The 19,977-nt window shown below is 38.0% G+C and overlaps 1 protein-coding gene across 1 annotated transcript in view; it reads left to right on the plus strand.

Annotated features, from left to right (window-relative positions):
- npc1 (Niemann-Pick disease, type C1) overlaps positions 1-13,413 on the plus strand; it is a 25,260-nt gene extending 11,847 nt beyond the window's left edge. The window contains exons 11-25 of the mRNA XM_015369927.1: positions 317-419; positions 506-695; positions 933-1,115; positions 1,221-1,335; positions 3,463-3,590; positions 5,651-5,785; positions 5,876-5,965; positions 6,040-6,230; positions 6,343-6,458; positions 7,202-7,331; positions 7,430-7,615; positions 8,587-8,818; positions 9,947-10,060; positions 10,357-10,519; positions 11,843-13,413. Coding sequence (XP_015225413.1) covers positions 317-419; positions 506-695; positions 933-1,115; positions 1,221-1,335; positions 3,463-3,590; positions 5,651-5,785; positions 5,876-5,965; positions 6,040-6,230; positions 6,343-6,458; positions 7,202-7,331; positions 7,430-7,615; positions 8,587-8,818; positions 9,947-10,060; positions 10,357-10,519; positions 11,843-11,925 — 2,159 coding nt within the window. The 3' untranslated portion in view covers positions 11,926-13,413. The remainder of the gene's footprint in view (positions 1-316; positions 420-505; positions 696-932; positions 1,116-1,220; positions 1,336-3,462; positions 3,591-5,650; positions 5,786-5,875; positions 5,966-6,039; positions 6,231-6,342; positions 6,459-7,201; positions 7,332-7,429; positions 7,616-8,586; positions 8,819-9,946; positions 10,061-10,356; positions 10,520-11,842) is intronic.
- The last annotated feature ends 6,564 nt before the right edge of the window (positions 13,414-19,977 follow it).

A 19,977-nucleotide genomic window follows, 5' to 3' on the forward strand; every position in this document is an offset into this window, starting at 1 on the left:
TATATATGTATATATATGTATATATATATGTATATGTATATATATGTATATATGTATGTATATGCAATTATATCAGGATATATTATATGGCAATATATTTGCACATTTGTGCGGAACTGCTTCAGGTTGACCGTAAAGCCGTAAGTTCGGAAAAAGAAGCTTCAGGCGGAGAAAAAGCTAGAGAATGGGGAAAGTCATGGGTACTTGTTGATGGCATTAAGATTATTTCTAAGAACATTAAAAGAGCATTAAATGAGAGTTACTCATTCCTGTATAAACCCTGATATAATATATGTTGTATTTCTTCACATTAAAGGGACAAACTACAACAATGCCACAGCGCTTGTGATCACCTTCCCCCTCAACAACTACCTGAACGACTCGGTGAAGATGGGTCAGGCTCTTGCATGGGAACTGGAGTAAGATTGCAATCAATCGGACAAACCCGACTTAGCTTTTCCTTTTTTTTATGTGTATAAACTGTTTAATCTATACGTGTGTGCAGGTTCATCAGGTTTATGAAGAGCTATAACAACCCCAACCTCACCGTAGCCTTCAGTGCTGAGAGGAGCATTGAAGACGAGATCGACAGGGAGAGCAACAGCGACATCAGCACTATCGTGATCAGCTACGCCATCATGTTCATCTACATCTCCCTCGCCTTGGGCCACATTCACAGTTTCAGAAGGCTGCTGGTAATAGACAAAAGCTTGATCTGTTGTCAGTGTTTTTTTTATCTAGAGACAGGACCTTTTAGTGCTGTTTCTTGCTTCCACACATGGCTAGAATAGTTTCAGGTATTACACATCTAAACTCATCCATCCTGTTCTACGCTGGAGCTACATGGGTCATAGCTCTTGTTACTCATGCGTGAAGCGCATGTGGTTAAGCATCTGAGATGATTCACCTTTTTTTTTTCTTTATCTTTACAGGTGGACTCAAAGATTTCTCTGGGTATAGCTGGCATCCTGATAGTGCTCAGCTCCGTGTCCTCATCTTTGGGGATCTTCAGCTATGCGGGTATCCCACTCACACTCATCGTGATCGAAGTCATCCCCTTCCTCGTGCTGGCTGTTGGGGTCGACAACATCTTCATCATTGTGCAGACATACCAGGTTAGCTCTCAATGTTGCTTTTATGCATTTTGTAAGAACTAACCCTTAGTGGCTGCCACATAAAGAAGAGATGTAAAATGGCAATATGTGTGCGTTTGTGAACAGAGGGATGAGCGGTTGCCACAGGAGGAGCTTCACCAGCAGATCAGCCGTATTCTTGGAGACATAGCGCCCAGCATGTTTCTCTCTTCCTTCTCCGAGACTGTGGCCTTCTTCCTTGGTAAGATAAGTTTTTTTTTTTAATGAGAAGAGTTTCCACCCAGAGGAGGCAGATTGGAAGTCTATCTCCAAATGAGCAAAGTGCTACAAACCAGAAACCATTCAGATGGGATCACCTAGTTATTCTAGAGAGATTCTCAAACTCTACTTCTCAATAAGAAGCTTAGTTAAGCTAAACAAAGGCCAAAGTAGTCTGTCAAAAGCAGATCAAATTGACAAGAAGACACCAACAAGTAGACCTTTTACTGAGACCTGTGAAACTCCCAAGAGTGAGGAGCATGCAGTTTATTTATGTTGTTATAACATGCAGGAAACCTAAAAATTAGCATGCATAACGTTTAATGTGTTGCAGCTTAATCCTTCAGGTTTAATCTGGATTGTCACACCTTGGACTGAGTTATCCATGGAAAGAGAGTAACTTAGTTTTTTTTCTGTAATTAAGATTACTAGTTTGGATTTAGCCATTTGTTTTGGATAGAATGTTATGGTTCTTATGGAGACCTTTACACACTAATCTTCTCTTTTTTTCCAGTTCTCTAAAGCATGTATTGTTTTACTCCCTTTACCATCTTGGTCTCTGTGTGGTTAAAAAGAAATCAGCATATGTTCCTGTCTAGCTTAAGCTAGGGGTGTGGGAAAATATCGATTTGGCAGTATATTGGGATTTTCAGCTTCCTAATATAATTTTGATCTTTCAGTTCCTAATATTGATTTTAAAAAAGAAAAAACATATCTGAAAAAATGAGGGACAATGGGCTACCTCTGCAATGCCACTCTGGTAAATAGCACCTTGGTGCCCTTTTCCTGTGCGCCGCAGCACCTTTTTTTAAGAGGCAGTCCCAGTAGAAGTCATGGACTGACTCAAACTCCAAACACATGGATTCTGATGAAAATATACAACACTTGTTTTTTATCTATACATTTCATTCTAATAGCTAGGTAATATATGGCATTATATATTTATATTGCAATATCATGATAGTATTGTATCACAACATACATGCCAATACTCACCCCTAACTTAAGACTGGGGGCTAAAAAAACAGGGCATTCCACTTTGTCTTATTGACTCAGTTGTGAGTTACTGATTGAAAGTTTCTAAAAATGCTTACCAACTTAAAAAAAGAATGCATAAGATCTTCACTTACACTGCCTTAAAAGCAGCTGTTTGGGATCTCAAAGATCTGCAGGTGATGTGATTTCATATTGGAAGATCATTTCTATATTCTCTATTGTAAACTTTGGATTCTGCAAAACAAGATAACTTAAGAGACATTTTACACATATTAACCAGAGGTACCAATGCTCATGGCCCCCACTGTATGATCTTAGTAGGTGTGTTTCCATTAACAATGAAATTGCATAAATTATAATAAAAAAAAATACATTTACTAAATGGAGACACATTTTAAAAAAGCTCTCGTTTTTTTAAAAGTTCTTACACTTTGATGTGGTGGCTTTTCGGGCGTATTGAAATTCTCATTCACAAAATTCACGAAACTGCAATGGAAACACTTTTCTTTTTTGCATCACACCAGTCCCATGATCCGCAGCTGGACCTTACTGCCTTGCAAAAAGATAAAGAAGATGACTGTATGTAGTTGGAGGAGGATGGCGCCCACTAGAGCCGTGGCTCAAATATGGATAGATTTTATTTGTTTCCATTCACCGCTGCATTCTTGTTTTTAGAGCAATCATGTTGTAAAAATGTATTCATGTGCAATTCCAACTGTAATTGCTATTTGATTGAAATGCCACAACAACAGAACTTTGGATTTTTGAATTTAGCTGAATATTGACATAGTTTTGCACACATTTGTAATGGAAACGCAGCTAATGTGTCATTATTATATATGATGCTGCTATATCATCCTGCTATTGGTGATACTGCAGTGGTAAACATGGACTGTTTGATTGAACCATTGGATTAGAAACAAGAACATGAAAGGTTTTCCATGGGGAAGAACCTTGAGCTTTGAAAAACATTTTCTATGCAAAATCAGTGAAAATCTGCCCTATATTCATGGGTAAACTATTTGAAGTTTAAACTTAAGTTTGATTTTCAGAATCAAAATAAAAGCGTTGACATTGCTTCAGGAAGCTGACTTTTTTCTTGGTGAACTTCCAGGTGCCCTGTCAAACATGCCTGCTGTGAGGACTTTCTCTCTGTTTGCTGGCTTGGCTGTTTTCATCGATTTCCTGTTGCAGATCAGTTGCTTTGTCAGCTTGCTGGGCCTGGATGCCAAAAGACAGGAGGTAAGAAAAAACAGGAAACTGGAATTTGCACCAATTCTGGCTTTACTAATAAAAAACAGCTAAAACTGATGTCAGCTCTTGATCTTGTCGTGCCCTGAATTATGTCACATCTTAAAACAGATTTTTATTTAAGTCAAAGGTGAGCTGACTAACCATGTTACATCAGAGCTGCATTTCAGTTTCATGTGACCGTTGGTTATTTAAATGTTCCTTAGAGTTTTAGTGCTGCTCTGTTTTTACTTCCTGATTTTCCTATCAGTTGTGTTTCATTTGATTTCTTTTGCCAACAACTGTAAGGAATCATTTTTTTCATATCCAAACTAGGGCTGGTGTCCATTCAAATTTCAAAAACTCATTTAATTCTGTATCTATAGACCTAGAACAGATTATTTTCCCATGTGGTCTGATCTTAAATTGAATTAAAAGCATTTTTTAAATGTAATTCTTTAGATGAGTTAATGACTGTAGTTGCGCAACTCATAGGTGTTGACTAGTAAAACCACAGTAGCACAGGTCTTAAACTGTGCTTTACAGAGGTTTTCTTTATGGTAGCAGTATCCAGGCCATATAAAAAGAAAATAAACAGCTTTAGACTTCAAACAAAGCTGATTGAAGCTTGTCCATTTAAAAAACCTCAAATAAATAACAAACCACGCATTTGCTTATAAACTGTATTTTTTGATCAGATGTCTAAGATGTTAAATGAGTTTAGAACATGTTACAAATTTGATTCAGATACTGTATTGAATTTTGAAATGTAATTTTTTTTTATGAATCAGTAGATTCTAGATTTGGGAAGTTTCAGCTTTAAATAAGTTAGATTTTAAATAATCAAAGATTCAACTCTGTCTGAAGTGAGTTATGAGTTAACAATATTTGACTACAAAAGTGACAACGTTTGTGGAATTTGTGAGAGTTACAAATAAAAATCAGGGCAGTTGTTGGGTTTTTCTATTTACCATATGGATTATTGTAATTAACTTTCATCTGGCAATTATTAAATATTTTGTTTTCTTGCTCTGCTGCACCCATACCTTCTTCCTGTTTTGCCCCCTTGCTACTTAAACCCGCTCCTATTTCTATTGATCTTTTTTCAAGTGGGGCTGTATGTATATATTTCTAGGGCTTCAATTAACCAACAATTTTGCTAATCGGTTATTCTGTTGATTATTATTCTGATTAATTGAAATTGAAAATGGGTTTAAAAACACTAATAAAGTTAGCTTACCTCTGAAACACTTTGGCGAGAACCCTCAATTTTGGTTATATGAATAGATGTGAACAAATAAATATGGAAATCGTTTCAGAATCAGAAAACTTTTTTTTTTTTTGCAATGATTCAGGAATGTAAGTTATTGTTTAAAGAGTTTATCTAAAGTTGATTGAACTTATTGATCAACTAACGATGAATTAATTAGCGACCATTTTCTCAAACACTTGAAATTGTTCTTGTATCAAGAGTGCATTTTGAAAAATCAGGGTTCATTTTTTGGTAATATGTTGTCCTGCTGTATTAAATGCTGACTGAATAAACAAGAATTGACTTTCTGACATATTACTAAACATGGACGTATTTCTAAAAAAAACAAGATGACTATAATAAAAAGTGTGAAGTTTTTATAATCCCCCCACGAACATGGAAGTAAAACGCTCAACTAAAAGCATGCCGTGCCTTAATTGCTCTCAGAGGATTGTTAAAGCCTCACAATGTCACAGTTAACTGAAGCAGGGAAGCATTGTCAGCACTGCGGTTCAAAGAGTCCATAGCATGGGAAAATATTTCATGTCAGTGAATGTTGTTTGTCAGCCATTATGGCTGTATTAGTTTTTAATATCACCCCCAATTCCCTGTTCTATGAAACTCAACATCTACAATATAGAAACAGATTTATTATAAACTTTGTTTAAAACTATCACATGCCAGCATTTTGCTGGTTGTTCTGGAAACTGTTCAACTGCTTATGTTTTCCGGCCTGTTAAGTGTTTGAATGATTCGACTGTAGGAACAGATTCTTGATGGCACTCTTTAAACGCTGTGGTCTGCCTTTTGTGTTTAAAAGGGGAACCGGCTTGACATCTGCTGCTGCGTAAAACTGCCTGAACGTCAGGAAGTAAAGACGGAAGGCTTCCTCTTTCGCTTTTTCAAAAAAGTCTATGCTCCATTCATCCTCAAGGAGTGGGTTCGGCCGATCGTTGTGAGTCTTACTGAGCAGCGATGCTTATCCCTATTTTAATCCCACGATGAATTCAAGAAGTAGATGTGACTCTCATGTTCTTGTCAACAGGTGGCGGTGTTTGTTGGTGTACTGTCCTTCAGTATCGCCGTTGTCAATAAAGTGGAAATTGGACTGGACCAGAAGTTATCTATGCCTGATGTAAGTTTTTACATTTTCTTTTATTTGTTTTTCATTGTCTACAGTTTGTTCTGACAGCTCGTCTCATCCTTTAGGACTCCTATGTTCTGGACTACTTCAAGAATTTAACCGAGTACCTCCACACCGGAGCTCCTGTTTACTTTGTAGTGGAGGAAGGGCACAACTACAGTAGCCCAGAGGGCCAAAATTCTGTGTGTGGAGGAGTAGGATGTAACAACGACTCTTTGGTGCAACAGATTTATGCTGCCTCACTTATCAGTAACTAGTAAGAAACACTTAAAATACTGATTGGAACATTATCTTCGTCACTGAACTCATTCCAGTCCCTTCACAAAATCCTTACCTAATTTACCAGTTTTTCTTTTTTTTGCTCCTAGCACAACTATTGCCTACACCCCATCATCGTGGCTGGATGACTACTTTGATTGGGTGAAGCCTCAGTCCACCTGCTGCCGCTACTACAACAACTCAGGAGCTTTCTGCAATGCCTCAGGTAGCTTCAGCGCTGGGAACTAGTGTCCAGTGAACTCTTTAGATCTAAAGCTGAAAACCATGCTGCACTTTAATCAGCTCTTTCGTAATAACATTGCTTTTTCTTAACAGAAAACATAAAGAATATATGGCCAATATATAATCATAATTCTGTGCCCTTTCTTTTTTTTATTGAAAAAGCTTCCTGGAAGGAAAGGGAAATGTTTTCAAACTTGGAAACAAAGTCCAGTAGATTGTTTTTTTAACTTTTTTTTTTTTATCTTTGTCCTTTTCCTTTTCTCCTTGTCATCATTTCTTCTCCCCTCATTGTGTTCCTTCCTTCCTTGCTTCCTTTAATCCACACTTAAGTTTCGTGTTTAGGCTAAAATATGAAGTTGTGGTGAATATTTGTATTTTTATTTATTTTTAATTCACATTAATTACTGAAAACTCTGAAACCTGCACTCTGGGGAAGTCTGGAATTTCTACCTGGAATACTGAGGGGCTCAGATCTGAATTTGCTCAGCTGCTTTTTTTTTTTTTTATAAAATCTGTGTGTTCTTCTGCTGCTAATGTGGATTTTTTTTTTTTTGTTGCTTTAATTGCCTTCTCTCAAGACCTGCAAGAAAAAAATAATAAGAAATGGGATCTTTTGAATTTGAATGTATATTTACTTTATCTGGACCTTGATTCATCTCTGGCAGTGACGTATTCTCTTATGTCCTGTAAATAACTAATTAACTAGTTTCTAAATGTGTGTTCTAGTTGTGGACCCGTCCTGTTTATCCTGTCGGCCCATGACTCAGAGCGGAAAGCAGAGGCCTGAAGGAGAAGACTTCATGCGGTTTCTGCCCATGTTCCTGTCAGACAACCCTAATCCCAAGTGTGGAAAAGGGTAATTTATCCCCATATTTTTCATTTTAATAATAAATATTAAACTTATCATTGAATCCTTTTGGTCTAACCTTTTGTTGACCCCTTTCATTCCCCCAGCGGCCATGCAGCTTACGCGACAGCCGTCGAGCTGTATACCAACAACACGGGCGTTGGGGCCACGTACTTCATGACATACCACACCATTCTAAAGGAGTCTCCAGACTACATCGATGCTTTGAAAATGGCTCGAATCGTTGCCAACAACATCAGTCAGTCTTTGGGTCACAAAGTTTTTGCCTACAGGTACGTTCTGATAACAAGCTGCTGAGTTTCCTTCAGAAATTCATGGAAGTCGGCGAGGAACTGTAGGTTAAAAATAGGGATGTCCTGATCCGATTCTAATACTGGAAATCAGTGAATTAGTGTTCAAAGAAAGAAATATTGGATCATTTCAGCCTGCATCTAAAATCTCAGATTTAAACATCCTGATAGAAACACTCTGCTTTAGTTTCACACAATGTTCAATGATAAATGGTTAAGTTATTCTCACACATTTTACTTTAGTTTAACCCTTTTTTTTTTTTTTTTTTTTACATCACCTGATCAAGCCTTTTCTAATGCTACACCCTACAAAATGAGTAATATCAATAAGTATGATTTAGGGCTGAAACAATTAATTGGATTAATAGTGATTAATCACTTATTGAAATAATCCTCAACTCATTTAGTAATCAATTAATTGTTAACTAGAGTATAGAGACTGTAAAACATGCTTTAGCTGACAGAGCAACCCACTTAGAGCAGCGATTATATCAAAATTGTAAAACGAACATTTTTAATTACATAAAAAATCTTCGTAAAATAACTTTTGGCTATCTGGTAATTAATTGATTAATTGAAAAAATAATCGACAGCTAAATCAATTTGCAAATAGATAATTAGTTGCAGCCCTGGTATGATTCATGTTGATCTGGTATCCTGATAATATTGGCATTGGACAATACTCACAGCTGCAATAATGGTATCATATCAGAAATAAAATTTAAAAAAAGTATGAGGACATCCCCAGTTAAAGTTGAGCACAGAGACCAGGACTGCTGATTAGAGTTAATTTAGAGACACATTCCCTTTGCCTGATTCTTCCTGGATTTAAAAAAAATCAAAAGCCTTTTTCTAACATGTATGTAGACTAGTGCAAATGTTTAACAATCACCACACCATGTCCTCTTTCCTTTACGGACTGATTACGTAAAAAATGTTTTGCTTCTTTACAGCATCTTCTACGTGTTTTACGAGCAGTACCTCACCATTGCCTACGACACGGCTCTGAATCTGTGCGTGTCACTGGGAGCCATATTTGTAGTGACGACGGTGCTGCTGGGCTTGGAGCTGTGGTCAGCAGTGATGGTCAGCATTACCATCGCCATGATCCTGGTCAACATGTTCGGCGTCATGTGGCTGTGGAGCATCAGCCTCAATGCTGTTTCTCTTGTCAACCTAGTTATGGTAAGAGTTATTCTTTAATGACTACATCATAAAATGTATAGAAATATTCAGGCCTACCTGTTAACGGCTGCATTCGGTTCTTATCAGTCAGACCCTTTTATTAAATCAAGCTCCTATTTCTGATGATGTTGTTGTAACCAGTTGTTGTAATGAGGATCCCTTTGTGCCATGGTTGAGGGTCATCTTTGTGCTGACTTTTCACCCCTGCTTGATATTCAAAGATCATTTCTGATGCATGCTGTTAAGGCAACAAGAGTTATAGTCATCAGTGCTCTGTTGGTTCCATAGCTCTTACCTTTCACTAGCAATGACTTCTATAAGGACCACAGTAAAACCAGATGCTGGTATTGTAATCGCCTTTGCTTCTTCATGACTTCAAAGACTCGTTCTGGCAGACTTTGGATACGCAGCAGAATAACAATCTAAACACCAGGAGATCCAACTGAGTGACTCTAAAACCACAAAACAAAATGTTTTTGGGGTGACTTAAGGTCTGGACCTAAATTTGATTGGGATGGTTTGTTATTGCTTTAAACAGACTGTTTGTTTATTCTGGGAAACCATCTTATGTATCTGAAATAAAAACAACTTTACAGAGGAGTAGCATCTAACAGGCCTCCCCAATGATTTAAAGCTGCAACCCCAGTTGCCACAAAGTTGTCTTGATGGTGGAGGTTGCTATCAGTGTTGGCCCAAGTAACAGGTTATTAGGTTAAGGGAGAAGCTACTTTTACATCTAAGGCTTGGTCTTTTTCTTAGTTAATAAAATCACAACTTTAACCTGTATCTTGTATTCTCGGTTCATCCTTATCTTAAATTTAGCTTTATTAGACCATAGAAATGTGCATGTAACAAAAAAAGAAATGGAGAAAATATCTCAAAGTGGGAAGTAATTTTTGTTCCAGCTCTGCAAATGTGACACATTCAGAACAAAGTTCGCCAAATGAGGGAGTTTGCCAGTAAACACATGAGCAGTCATGATGCCACATAGTGTCAGATTGACTAAAAGGAAACTTGAGGTCAAACATGACCTAATGTCACCTCTGAAAATCCTTATGAAGAAGAAAAAAATGCAGATGTGTGTGACTTTCTGTCCTAAATGTTCAGCTTCTCTCCTTGGTTTTGCAGAGCTGCGGCATCTCTGTGGAGTTCTGCAGTCACATAGTGCGAGCGTTTTCCATCAGCGTAAAGAAGAGCAGAGTGGAGCGAGCGGAGGAAGCCTTGGCTCACATGGGCAGCTCTGTGAGTCGCAGCTGATGGCTTTTTATTTCATTCATTATAGGAAGTTAATTCTGTCACTTCTTTTTTGTTCTTTTCTGATTTTTTTCCATGAAAGAGCACCACATTCAGATTACAAAACAACAAAAACTAGAGGATATGACCTGAAGATTGTTGAATTGTTTGAAATATCACTAAACACTGTGTTAACTAAGAGATAATTCTTTCACAAGTTGTTTTTTCTTAAAGGGTAAAGCAGTTTTAGTATGAATCATGTTCCTTTTTGTCAAATGTTTATTTTTCATATTAATCCTTGACAGGTGTTCAGTGGGATCACACTGACAAAATTTGGAGGTATTTTAATCCTGGCACTCTCCAAGTCACAGATCTTCCAGGTCTTCTACTTCAGGATGTACTTGGCCATTGTGTTGCTAGGGGCAACTCATGGCCTCATCTTCCTTCCAGTTCTTCTCAGCTATATAGGTGAGTGATCTCATGCAGCAACAGCAAATTAGAAGCTGTGCATATACTTAACAGTTAGATAAATGTCATATTAGGTTATTAGTTTATTTTATTTATTTTTGTTGAACTACTGATCTTTTGCAATATAGTTGACAGGAAAGGATGCAGAGAGAAGGGAAATCATTCAGTTATCAAACCTAGAATATGGGTACCTACTCTGACCAACCCTCTTTTTAAGGCGGAGTAATCATACAGCCTCTAATTCAACAAGGTCCTGATTCTTATCAGAGATGGACAGCAGCTAGTTGGTTTACCTCTGAAAACAATCCTGTTGAAACACAGAATTGTCAATGAATCTCAACCCTTTAGACTGTTTTTTTTTAAAATTTCTGAGATTTTTTTTCTTGTCTTTATTATATTTCCAAGACTTTGTTTCATGCATTAGTGGCTCTGCTAGAGATACAACCCACAGTATCATGTATTCACCCCCTTGTTGTATTGTTAAGGTATTTAGAGGATGTAAACTCTCTTCGTTACTCACCAGTAAAATTTGCTGTGAACCAGCTCACAGTAAAACCCCACCACCACCACTTGTCCTTCCGAGTCTTCCAAACATTCTTAGTCTCGTCATTGCAGCTAAATAGCCAAGAAATGGTGCAGATATCTGCAAACTCCACTCAGTCTCTTGGAGCTTCTTTGTGGCTTGATGCCTTCATCAGTCCACGTTGGTGTCAAACTGGTTTAACTTTGGACATTCCTTCTGGTGTTCCAGCAGTTTCCAGCTCTTGCCAAGCTTAAGCATTGAAGTTAGAAAAAAATCCTGTGTTAAGGATCAAGTCTATTCAGGAATAGAAGTATAGATCCCATGAATTAATTAATTAGTGGCGTTGGATGTAGGAGTTTGCCCTGAAATCGAAGGATTGACGGTTCAAGCCCCGGCTCCGGCTTTCAATGTCGTTGTGTCCTTGGGCAAGACACTTCACCTGCATTGTCTACTGATGGTGGTCAGAGGGCCCGGTGGCGCCAGTGTACGGCAGCCCCGCTTATGTCAGTGAGACCCAGTGCAGCTGTGGCTACAATGTAGCTTGCCACCATCAGTGTGTGAGTGTGTGTGTGTGTGTGAATGGGTGAATGAATGTAGTGTAAAGCGCTTTGGTCAAGTCTCCTGACTTCAAAAAGCGATATATAAATACAGGCCATTTACAATCATAATGGATTTGTATGTTCCTTTTAAAAGAACAGTTTTTTAAAAAAACTTAAAGTTCATAAGGCATTTTCACACCTCATCAGTTTTTGTACTTAACTCCATTTTATGTAATAATTCACTTCTGTTTCACTCCAAAGGTCCGCCGGCGAACAGAGCGAAGGTGCTTGCAGCTAACCAGCGTTTTGCCGGCACAGAAAGGGAGCCCCTCATCAAATACTAGTCAGTGGTTGAGACGGCGTCCAAACAAACTAATGAACTAACTGTTTGTGAGGGACTGTGCGTGGGTGAAAGCAGGAGCTGCTTCTTCAACTACCGACACACTCAACATCTCAGCTACTATGGATCTAACTCAGGAAGGTTCAAGGAAATGAGGAACGCCGAAGGCCATGTCCACAAGCACAAACTGAACTCTCCTCAGAAGACTCCAATCAGAAACAGCTCTCTTCCTCGTCATCATCCTCCTCCTCTTCACACTACAAGACACGCCTTTAGTATCTGAAAAAAGAACACCAAGGAACAGACAGTCTGATGGAGAGGAGCAGGTAGACCCTCCACCTGTCAACACTGGAGGAGCTCTTTGTTTTTGGAAAATTAGAAAAGGGTAAAACTGGTCTATTTTTATATAGACGACCAGCTTAATCCTATTGAAACGGTTTTCTTTTGCTTTGGAAAGAAGATGAATATCTGTAGAACCGTTTGATGCTACAAGTCACCTACTGAATGGATCGAGAAACAACAGTTAACAGCAATAGTTACCAATAGTCCTCAGCAGTTAGGAGCTGCATCAACAAGTTAGACCCATCTGCATCCACGCTGGATTCCTGTTGCATGAAATCCCCAAACTGATGTGGATCTAAACTCTTAGACGCATATTCTCAATATTTTTCTTATTTTTATTCAGAAGTCAGTAAATTGGGACCAGACCTGAAAGAAAAACAAAATTCCAGCGATCCTTCTTCTTGCCTTCTTCCCACATTTTTCCTCGGATTATTTATTTAAAAGCAGGTGAGCTGTTAACATTATCCGACACCAAAATTCATTAAGAGCACACCAACTTGTGTTCTTTTTGAGGACTTTATAGGACGGAGCGCTTTGGATTGACGTGTATCTGATGCGTTTTGTAGTTACTGAACAAACCATTTGTAGCATTGTTAAATTTGACGGATAAAAGAATATAAATGCATAAAATTGCAAAAAGAAAAAGCTAACGGGACTAATTAAATTTTTTCTACTGTCATTGCAGTTTGGATATTTGCTTTTAAATTATTGTTTTAACTTTTGCTAATATTTGCTGCTTTTCTGTATATGTTTAAAGCTCTCATAGGTCCCTTTAAAAAAAAAAAATGTTTTGAGATGATTTAAGCTAAATGTGACCAATCAACGCTTCATGTTGGTCTTTGTTCTCATGCCTTACCTTTACCTCAACATGTCTGACATTTTACCCTGTTATCCTGTGTGTGTATTCCTTAGAAACGGTAAACCATTTCTCGCTTTTATCGACAGTCCCTTCAGGATTGAGTAGTAATTTGTATAATGAGAGATAGAGCTGTATCTAACACCAGCTTAAATCTGGATGTACGGAAAAAGAATGTTACGAGTTTTGTGTCTTGCTCAATCATGTATGAAAGAAAAGGTTTGTGGGGCAAGGGGGGGAAAGACAATGCAAAACAAGGAAAACTTTAGTTTTTAACCATTTTTAACATTAAACCACCTGAAACTAATGCAGAGATTATGTTGTTTCATTCCATCTTTGTTTAAGCTACCTTAAAACACTATTTGTTTTTTGTTTTTTCATTCTTTAAATCTGCTGGTACGCTTAAAACATTCTTAAGATGTCCATAAATGGTGTACATGACAATTTTACCTACCCAGATAATCCAATATTTTGATATTTGGGGTGTTTTGTTTATATATTTCCAACCAGTAAGGATTCCTGCTCTACTTCAGGTTCTTTAGCCAATATAAACTTATCTAGGATGTAGCGTTTATCTCGGAAAAAATAATTCTTAGACGCATAACCTAATTTCAGGACTAATATGTTTTATTTGAGGGGTTTTAAATGCATATGTGAATTTAATATCTGGAGCCCCACTGGAAACATTTTACTAAGAAATATGTTCATCCATTTTCCATCATGCTTTATCCCAGCTGGGGTTGTAGTATCTGAGGGATACTGGTGTCTATCTCCAGCTGTATGGACCGGTCGCCAGTCTATCACAGGGCAACACAGAGACAAGCAACCATTCACACACACACTCACACCTAAGGAGAATTTAGCAAAGCCAATTAACCTAACAGTTGTGTTTTTGGACTGTAGGAGGAAGTCAGAGTACCTGGGGAGAACCCACCCATGCACATGGAGAACATGCAAACTCCATGCAGAAAGATCCCAGGCTGGGAATTGAACCCGCAACCTTCTTGCCTTAAGGCAGCAGTGCTACCCACTGTGTCTCTGAGCAGCCCATATTATGTGCAGTGCTTGTTTATTTTATTCATTTTGCCTCTGTTCAGAACCTTGACTGGATTTGTCTAAGCCTAACCACAGGGTGGCGCCTAAATCCACTGACTGACAAGAGGCTGCATGGGCTCTTGTTAATGTTAGTGGGAGTGACCTCATTTTTCTGACTGGTAGAGAGAATCAGTGCTGTTAAATTTTCTGCAGGGCTGCAAGGGTTTTGGATCCATCAACTGGAAGAAAATATAAGAAGCTTCTACTGCAAGGCTGGTTGTCCTCCCTACATCAGCTGGTCACATACTGATACCCCACACACACACACACACATCCTGAGAGGCCATCAAGTTTCTTAGATCTCATTCGAAAGTCGCTGCCAAGTTGAGAGCTGTCCACTTCCTCTCAGAGTTTGTTGTTGTGGCCGCCTGCTCAGCCCTGTTGTCACACAACCCTGGAAGCTCATGACTTATTTATCCGCCTCCCCCGTGGGAGCGGGGCTGTCCTCTCTGTGTTACAGAGAGATTAAAATATTAATTTCCTCCCCAGGTCTGTGTCACTGTCTACAGGAGAAAATGTGCAGGTTGCCAGAGAACTGTTATGTAAGAAGGGAGAGGCGCCCCACTCTCTTTCTATACTCTGCTCAGTGTGTCTGAGCCTTGATGGAAGACAGGGAACAGGTCAGAGGAGGGGATTCTAGTTCACTGAGGCATGAAACACACAGCATGGGAAGGGCAGTGTTTGCTGACAATAAGTGAAAGTATAAGACGCTGTTTCCTTGTGGGAGGATGAACCTTAAACTGATATTTGAACGAAAACAGAAAGTACTTTAGTAACATGTCCAAGCAAAAAGAAAGGTAAGGAATCAAAAGCACTAAAACAGAAACGACTATAAATCCTGAAACAGCCCAGTGGAATAAAAGTCATCAAGTTATTGTTCTTCAAGAAAAAATACAAATTCCTCTTATCTGTCGGAGCAGCCAACTGCCTCCATTCTAATCATAACTGATAAAACCCTCATTAACTGGTAGAAACAGAGGGATTTTCTTTGTTTTTTAAATCTTTACCTTTATTAGACTTTTGCCAGTGATACAAACCTTCGGCACAGAATAACTTTTTTTTCTGTCAGACAGTTGTAAAATTAACTAGACAGTGTTAATATAAACATCACCTTAAAAATAAAAACAAATATTTTTAAGGTATTTAGCAGCGAAAAGCATATTTGAGAAGAGCAGCCATGTACAGAAGACTTTTATATTTGATAAGGTAGAATAAAAGTTTTGAATTAAGCTTGTTTATCAATCTAAAACTATTATTACCTTCAAGCAGCTAATACATTTAATTTAATAAAAATGTTTTTGATTAGCTGTAAGTGTTAAGAGTGTAAATGAGTTTAAAAATGTCAGTCTGTTTTAGTCAATCAGTTTTATTTCACAAGCTGAGTTACTGGAACCAAGGAATCTTAATAATACTGTAATTAATTATGACAACTATAAATGAATCAAACAAATATATACAAAAAGAGAATAGTTAACACTGAAGCAAACAAATCACCAATTTCCAACTAAATTCACTTGAAAAATAGAAAGAAAACACTTCACCAAATAAACTGCATATGCCATCTTTGCAGCATTAAGCTACAGAGGCTTGTAAAATATTCTGCAAGGGAGTTAATCTGAACCAATAAAACAACTTTAAATGACTTCTTTTAAACGTAATGACAAGAACAGTAAAACAACCAGCAAGGACTAGGCTTGAGGATTCCTGGTTAACGTGTGGTTGAGGTAAAATATTAAACAAGCTGGAGGTTTTATCGTTTTGACCTTCTGTTTCATTATGGATACAAAGATCCCATTCATCTCTGCTTGTAAAGCTAAAACCAAGATCTAAGCATCGTCTTTACTCCTACTGCAGGGCTGTATTTTACTCCAACATCGTTTAATAAATAAGTATAAGAGGTGATTAATGTCTGCTTTGCGTCAGTAGTTTTCTGTTACGCCAGGCTCAGTTGTACCTTCGGTTGGAACAAAGGGATTAGGTAGCCGCCTTGAGACAGGATCAGATTTTTAGTTCCACCTGCAGTGATTTACCCCCCTGCTGACCTCCGACCAGCTTCAGAAAACAAATGTGGTCGTATATTAAACAGGGTGGATTTACCCAAAAATCAAGCAATTAAAATGAAATGAAACCAGGATCAGACATTTGCAGCCAAACAACAATGTTTACAACCTGCAGAAGGTGGAAAACCCCTGAGTCACTGCATCATGACAGGAAGGGAGCAAAAATGCAGTTTCAGCTGCGTGGTGTTATTTTAAAGCAAAGAGAGATGGATTCCTCTCAACGATGGAACACATATTTTCACAATGAGGGTCACTTATGTGTGAGCTGGACTCAGGAAGCCCTGTCAATAGCACGCTTTATGAGACAGTGTGGGGGAATTAGGCCTTCAATAGAGGGGGACTAAGCCTTGTGTGGCGTTCGCCTACACCCGGGCCCAGTTGGGCCCAGTTTGTTTGTTTTGAAGGCATAGGTCCGGTGAGACTTAGGGCCTTGTTTACCTAGGATGTGTGTGTGAGGTCAAGGATTGCTCCCACCTGATAAGGAAATGATTGCATCAGAGCAACAGGTGCAATTAGTTCCAGTATCATCCCAACAATAGTCCTTCCTTTTTTTGTGTAACGAACTCTCACCTTTTCTATTTGTAAAAAAGAAAGTTAAAACTCCCTCAGTCTCTGAGATCTATGATGTCATTAGCTGTACGTTTTTAAGATAAGATGATCCCAATAACAGGAGACTCATTCTGACATGTCTCATTGGTTTGCTCACTGAACACTATGGTCCCAGTGGTTTTATTTACTAAGAGACAAAAGTGTGCATACAGTATGAATGGAGAGACTTCTAAGAAAAGGATTCAATCAAAATATCAGTTCATCTACAGGTTTTTCTGCTACTATAGTTTGCTTTGTTGATTCGGTTGGTGCTTAATTTTGAAAATATATATATAAAAAAAATGTAGGCTGTTTAAATTTCAGTAACATTGCAAAACTTATGAGTGTTTTATTGGGACTTTAGGCTACAGACCAACACACAGTGGTGCATAAAGCAGAAGGTAGACACCATGAATCAACACATTTTTTGGCAGCTAATCTTGTAACTAGGGCTGAAACACTTAATTGGATTAATCGTGATTAATTTGAAATAATTGTCTACTAATTTAGTAGAGGTAGAATACTCTAAAACATGTCTTTAGCTGACAGCAACCATCTTGAAGCAGTAATTATATCAAAACTGTGATAACTTTAATGAACTACCTCATAGTTTAGTTACAGCAGCAGATGTGTTGGCCTATAGGTCTCCACAACACTCTATAATAGCAATTTTGTATTTTATTCTCTGTAAAATTGTTTGTGCCTTTATTTAATTTAAATTAATTTAAGTTTATTTATATAGCATCAGTTCACAATATGTCATCTCACACCACTTTACAGAGACAATTCAATCAGATGGTACTGAAGCTGGTATGAGGTAAGCAGGGGTGTAATCTACCAAATCATGAAAGGAGAGCCTCTGTGAACAAACACTCAAAACGATGCAGATTTTAGATTATGTTCAGGTTTGGACTTTGACTGGAACACCAGAACATTCTGTAATCTAAACCACTTCACTGTACTTACGATTGCATGTTTACTATTGCCAGGCTGTAGGCTGAACCCTCGCCTCAGTCTTGAGCATTTCCGGCCATTTACAGGTTTTCTGACATTATAATCATTCCTTTCCCCAATCAGATGTGAACACCTGCTCTAAACAAAAGCATCCTTACATCATGGTACTGCCACCACCATGTTTCACCATAAGCACAGGGAATCAGAGCTGATGTTCAGCAGTAGCTTTCACCATACTTGTGGCCTGTGTGTAAAATGAAGCTCAGATGGCTTCATTGTAATGGCATCTACCTTATTTAACATTTTTGCAGTGTCTCCTGACAACTTGAGAATATAAGGTTTCTTTTACTTTCTTTCAATTAAATGTTGAAGTGAAACACTAATAGATTCTCCTTCTGAAGTTGTTGATCTTTGCTGCTCCTTCATAGTAACTAAATACCACTTGGTTGTTTCTCTGATCAATAATGTGAATCAAATCCCAATCCATCAAATCTTATATTCTTTCAATGTTTTATGCAAAAATATGAAAGCATTTGCAAGGCCTGTTTGTGTTCAGATAATAATCAAACTGATACATATTCTCAGATATGAAGAAATCTTAAAATGAAGAGTTCGTGTCAGGACAAGATAAATATCACTCCCATGGCATTGGTTAGTATCCATTCAGAGTCACAGTGGAACAGGTAGAAAAAAAGAAAACAACCCAGTTTGGCAGGCAGACTTTTAAGACTGGCTCAGTTTGAAGAGGGGGAACATTGGAGATGAAAAATGGCTGCAGAGCTGGTTTGACAGGTTTACCGTCTGCTTGGAAAAAATAAAAATAACTATCAGATGTGATTATGGGTGGGTTTTAGCTGAACTTGAACGGATGTGTGGAGTTTTATGGAAATTCTGAGACATTTCATAAACTCCCTTCTTTCTCTCTAGTACCTGCTGGGTCTGAATGGATCTTGCAGGCTCCCTGGACGCATCCTCAAAAGATCTGGTGGGTTTTATCTGCTAAAGTTATATCACAGGAGGTTACCACCATTTTTAGCCCACATTTTGACACATGCAATTTTATTTTAATAACATCTTGACAGAGAACCATGTAAAGAAGGGTCTCACAATTTAGTCCTCGAAGTGGTTTGAATCCCATTTCATGTCTGCCTTCGTTCAAAAATAATAAAAGGCCAGTAGTCTGAAAGAAATAACTGTCTTAACTTTCAGTTAAGGACTGAATGGAGTCGGTTCCTTTAAATAAGCGTTTAATTTTGTGGTTAAAGAAGATTTTTGCCAAATGTTTTATTTAATTTGAGAAAGCTTTTTCCAATGTTTTGATTTGTATGTATTACATTACATTTTTTTTTTTTTTTGCACTGGCCTACTGTTATGTTAGGGCTATACTTACGTATTTTCCTTTAGTTAAAAAAAGCAGCTTCGAACAGAAATAAAAGTGCGCCGTAATCCCAAAAATGCACATTCAGGGGGGGCCTCTTGCAGAAAGTCAAGATTCCTGCAGCTTCAAATGATACAGGAGTTGAAACTTTTTTCTCACAACCTAAAAAAAAAATCATACCATGCTCTCAGTACAGAATCATTAGTGCATAAAATTGTTGTGATTAGAGTTGTAAATGGGTTATATCTAAGAGCTTTAAACATCTATAGACTAAAAGCTTTGTGGGTTTTAGCCCGGGCTCAGGGACGCTTTATGAAACAGTATTACTTCCTGCTGGAAGGGAACTTTTGCTGCAGCCCTTTCTGGCCTCTGGCAGCTTTTCTTTTAGCATGGCCCCATATTTAGCCGCCTTTATCATCCATTCAACTCTAATCAGTTTCTCTGTCCCTAATGATGCAGCATGAAAGTGCCACCACCGTGCTTCAGAGATTGGGTGATGTGCAGCATTAGTTTTCAGAGGAATAATCGAGGGTAAAACTCAGCTACATGCCAACCTACAAAGGTTTCCATTTGTAGGAAAACTTGACAACTGAACTATAATTTTTGGATACCATGAAGCACTTTGTTGGTCATTCACATAAATACATTCAAAATTGGGAGTGACAAAGTGTTACGATTAAGCATGTCTGCAAAAAAACCAAAAAACATTTCTGTTGATTGTCTTTTTTTAAAAACAAAGTGGAGACAAAAAAAAAAAGTCAGGTTAAAATTGAACAAGCAAAG

This window comes from Cyprinodon variegatus, unplaced genomic scaffold (genome assembly GCF_000732505.1).
Source record: "Cyprinodon variegatus isolate N-32 unplaced genomic scaffold, C_variegatus-1.0 Scaffold39, whole genome shotgun sequence".
NCBI lineage: Eukaryota > Metazoa > Chordata > Actinopteri > Cyprinodontiformes > Cyprinodontidae > Cyprinodon > Cyprinodon variegatus.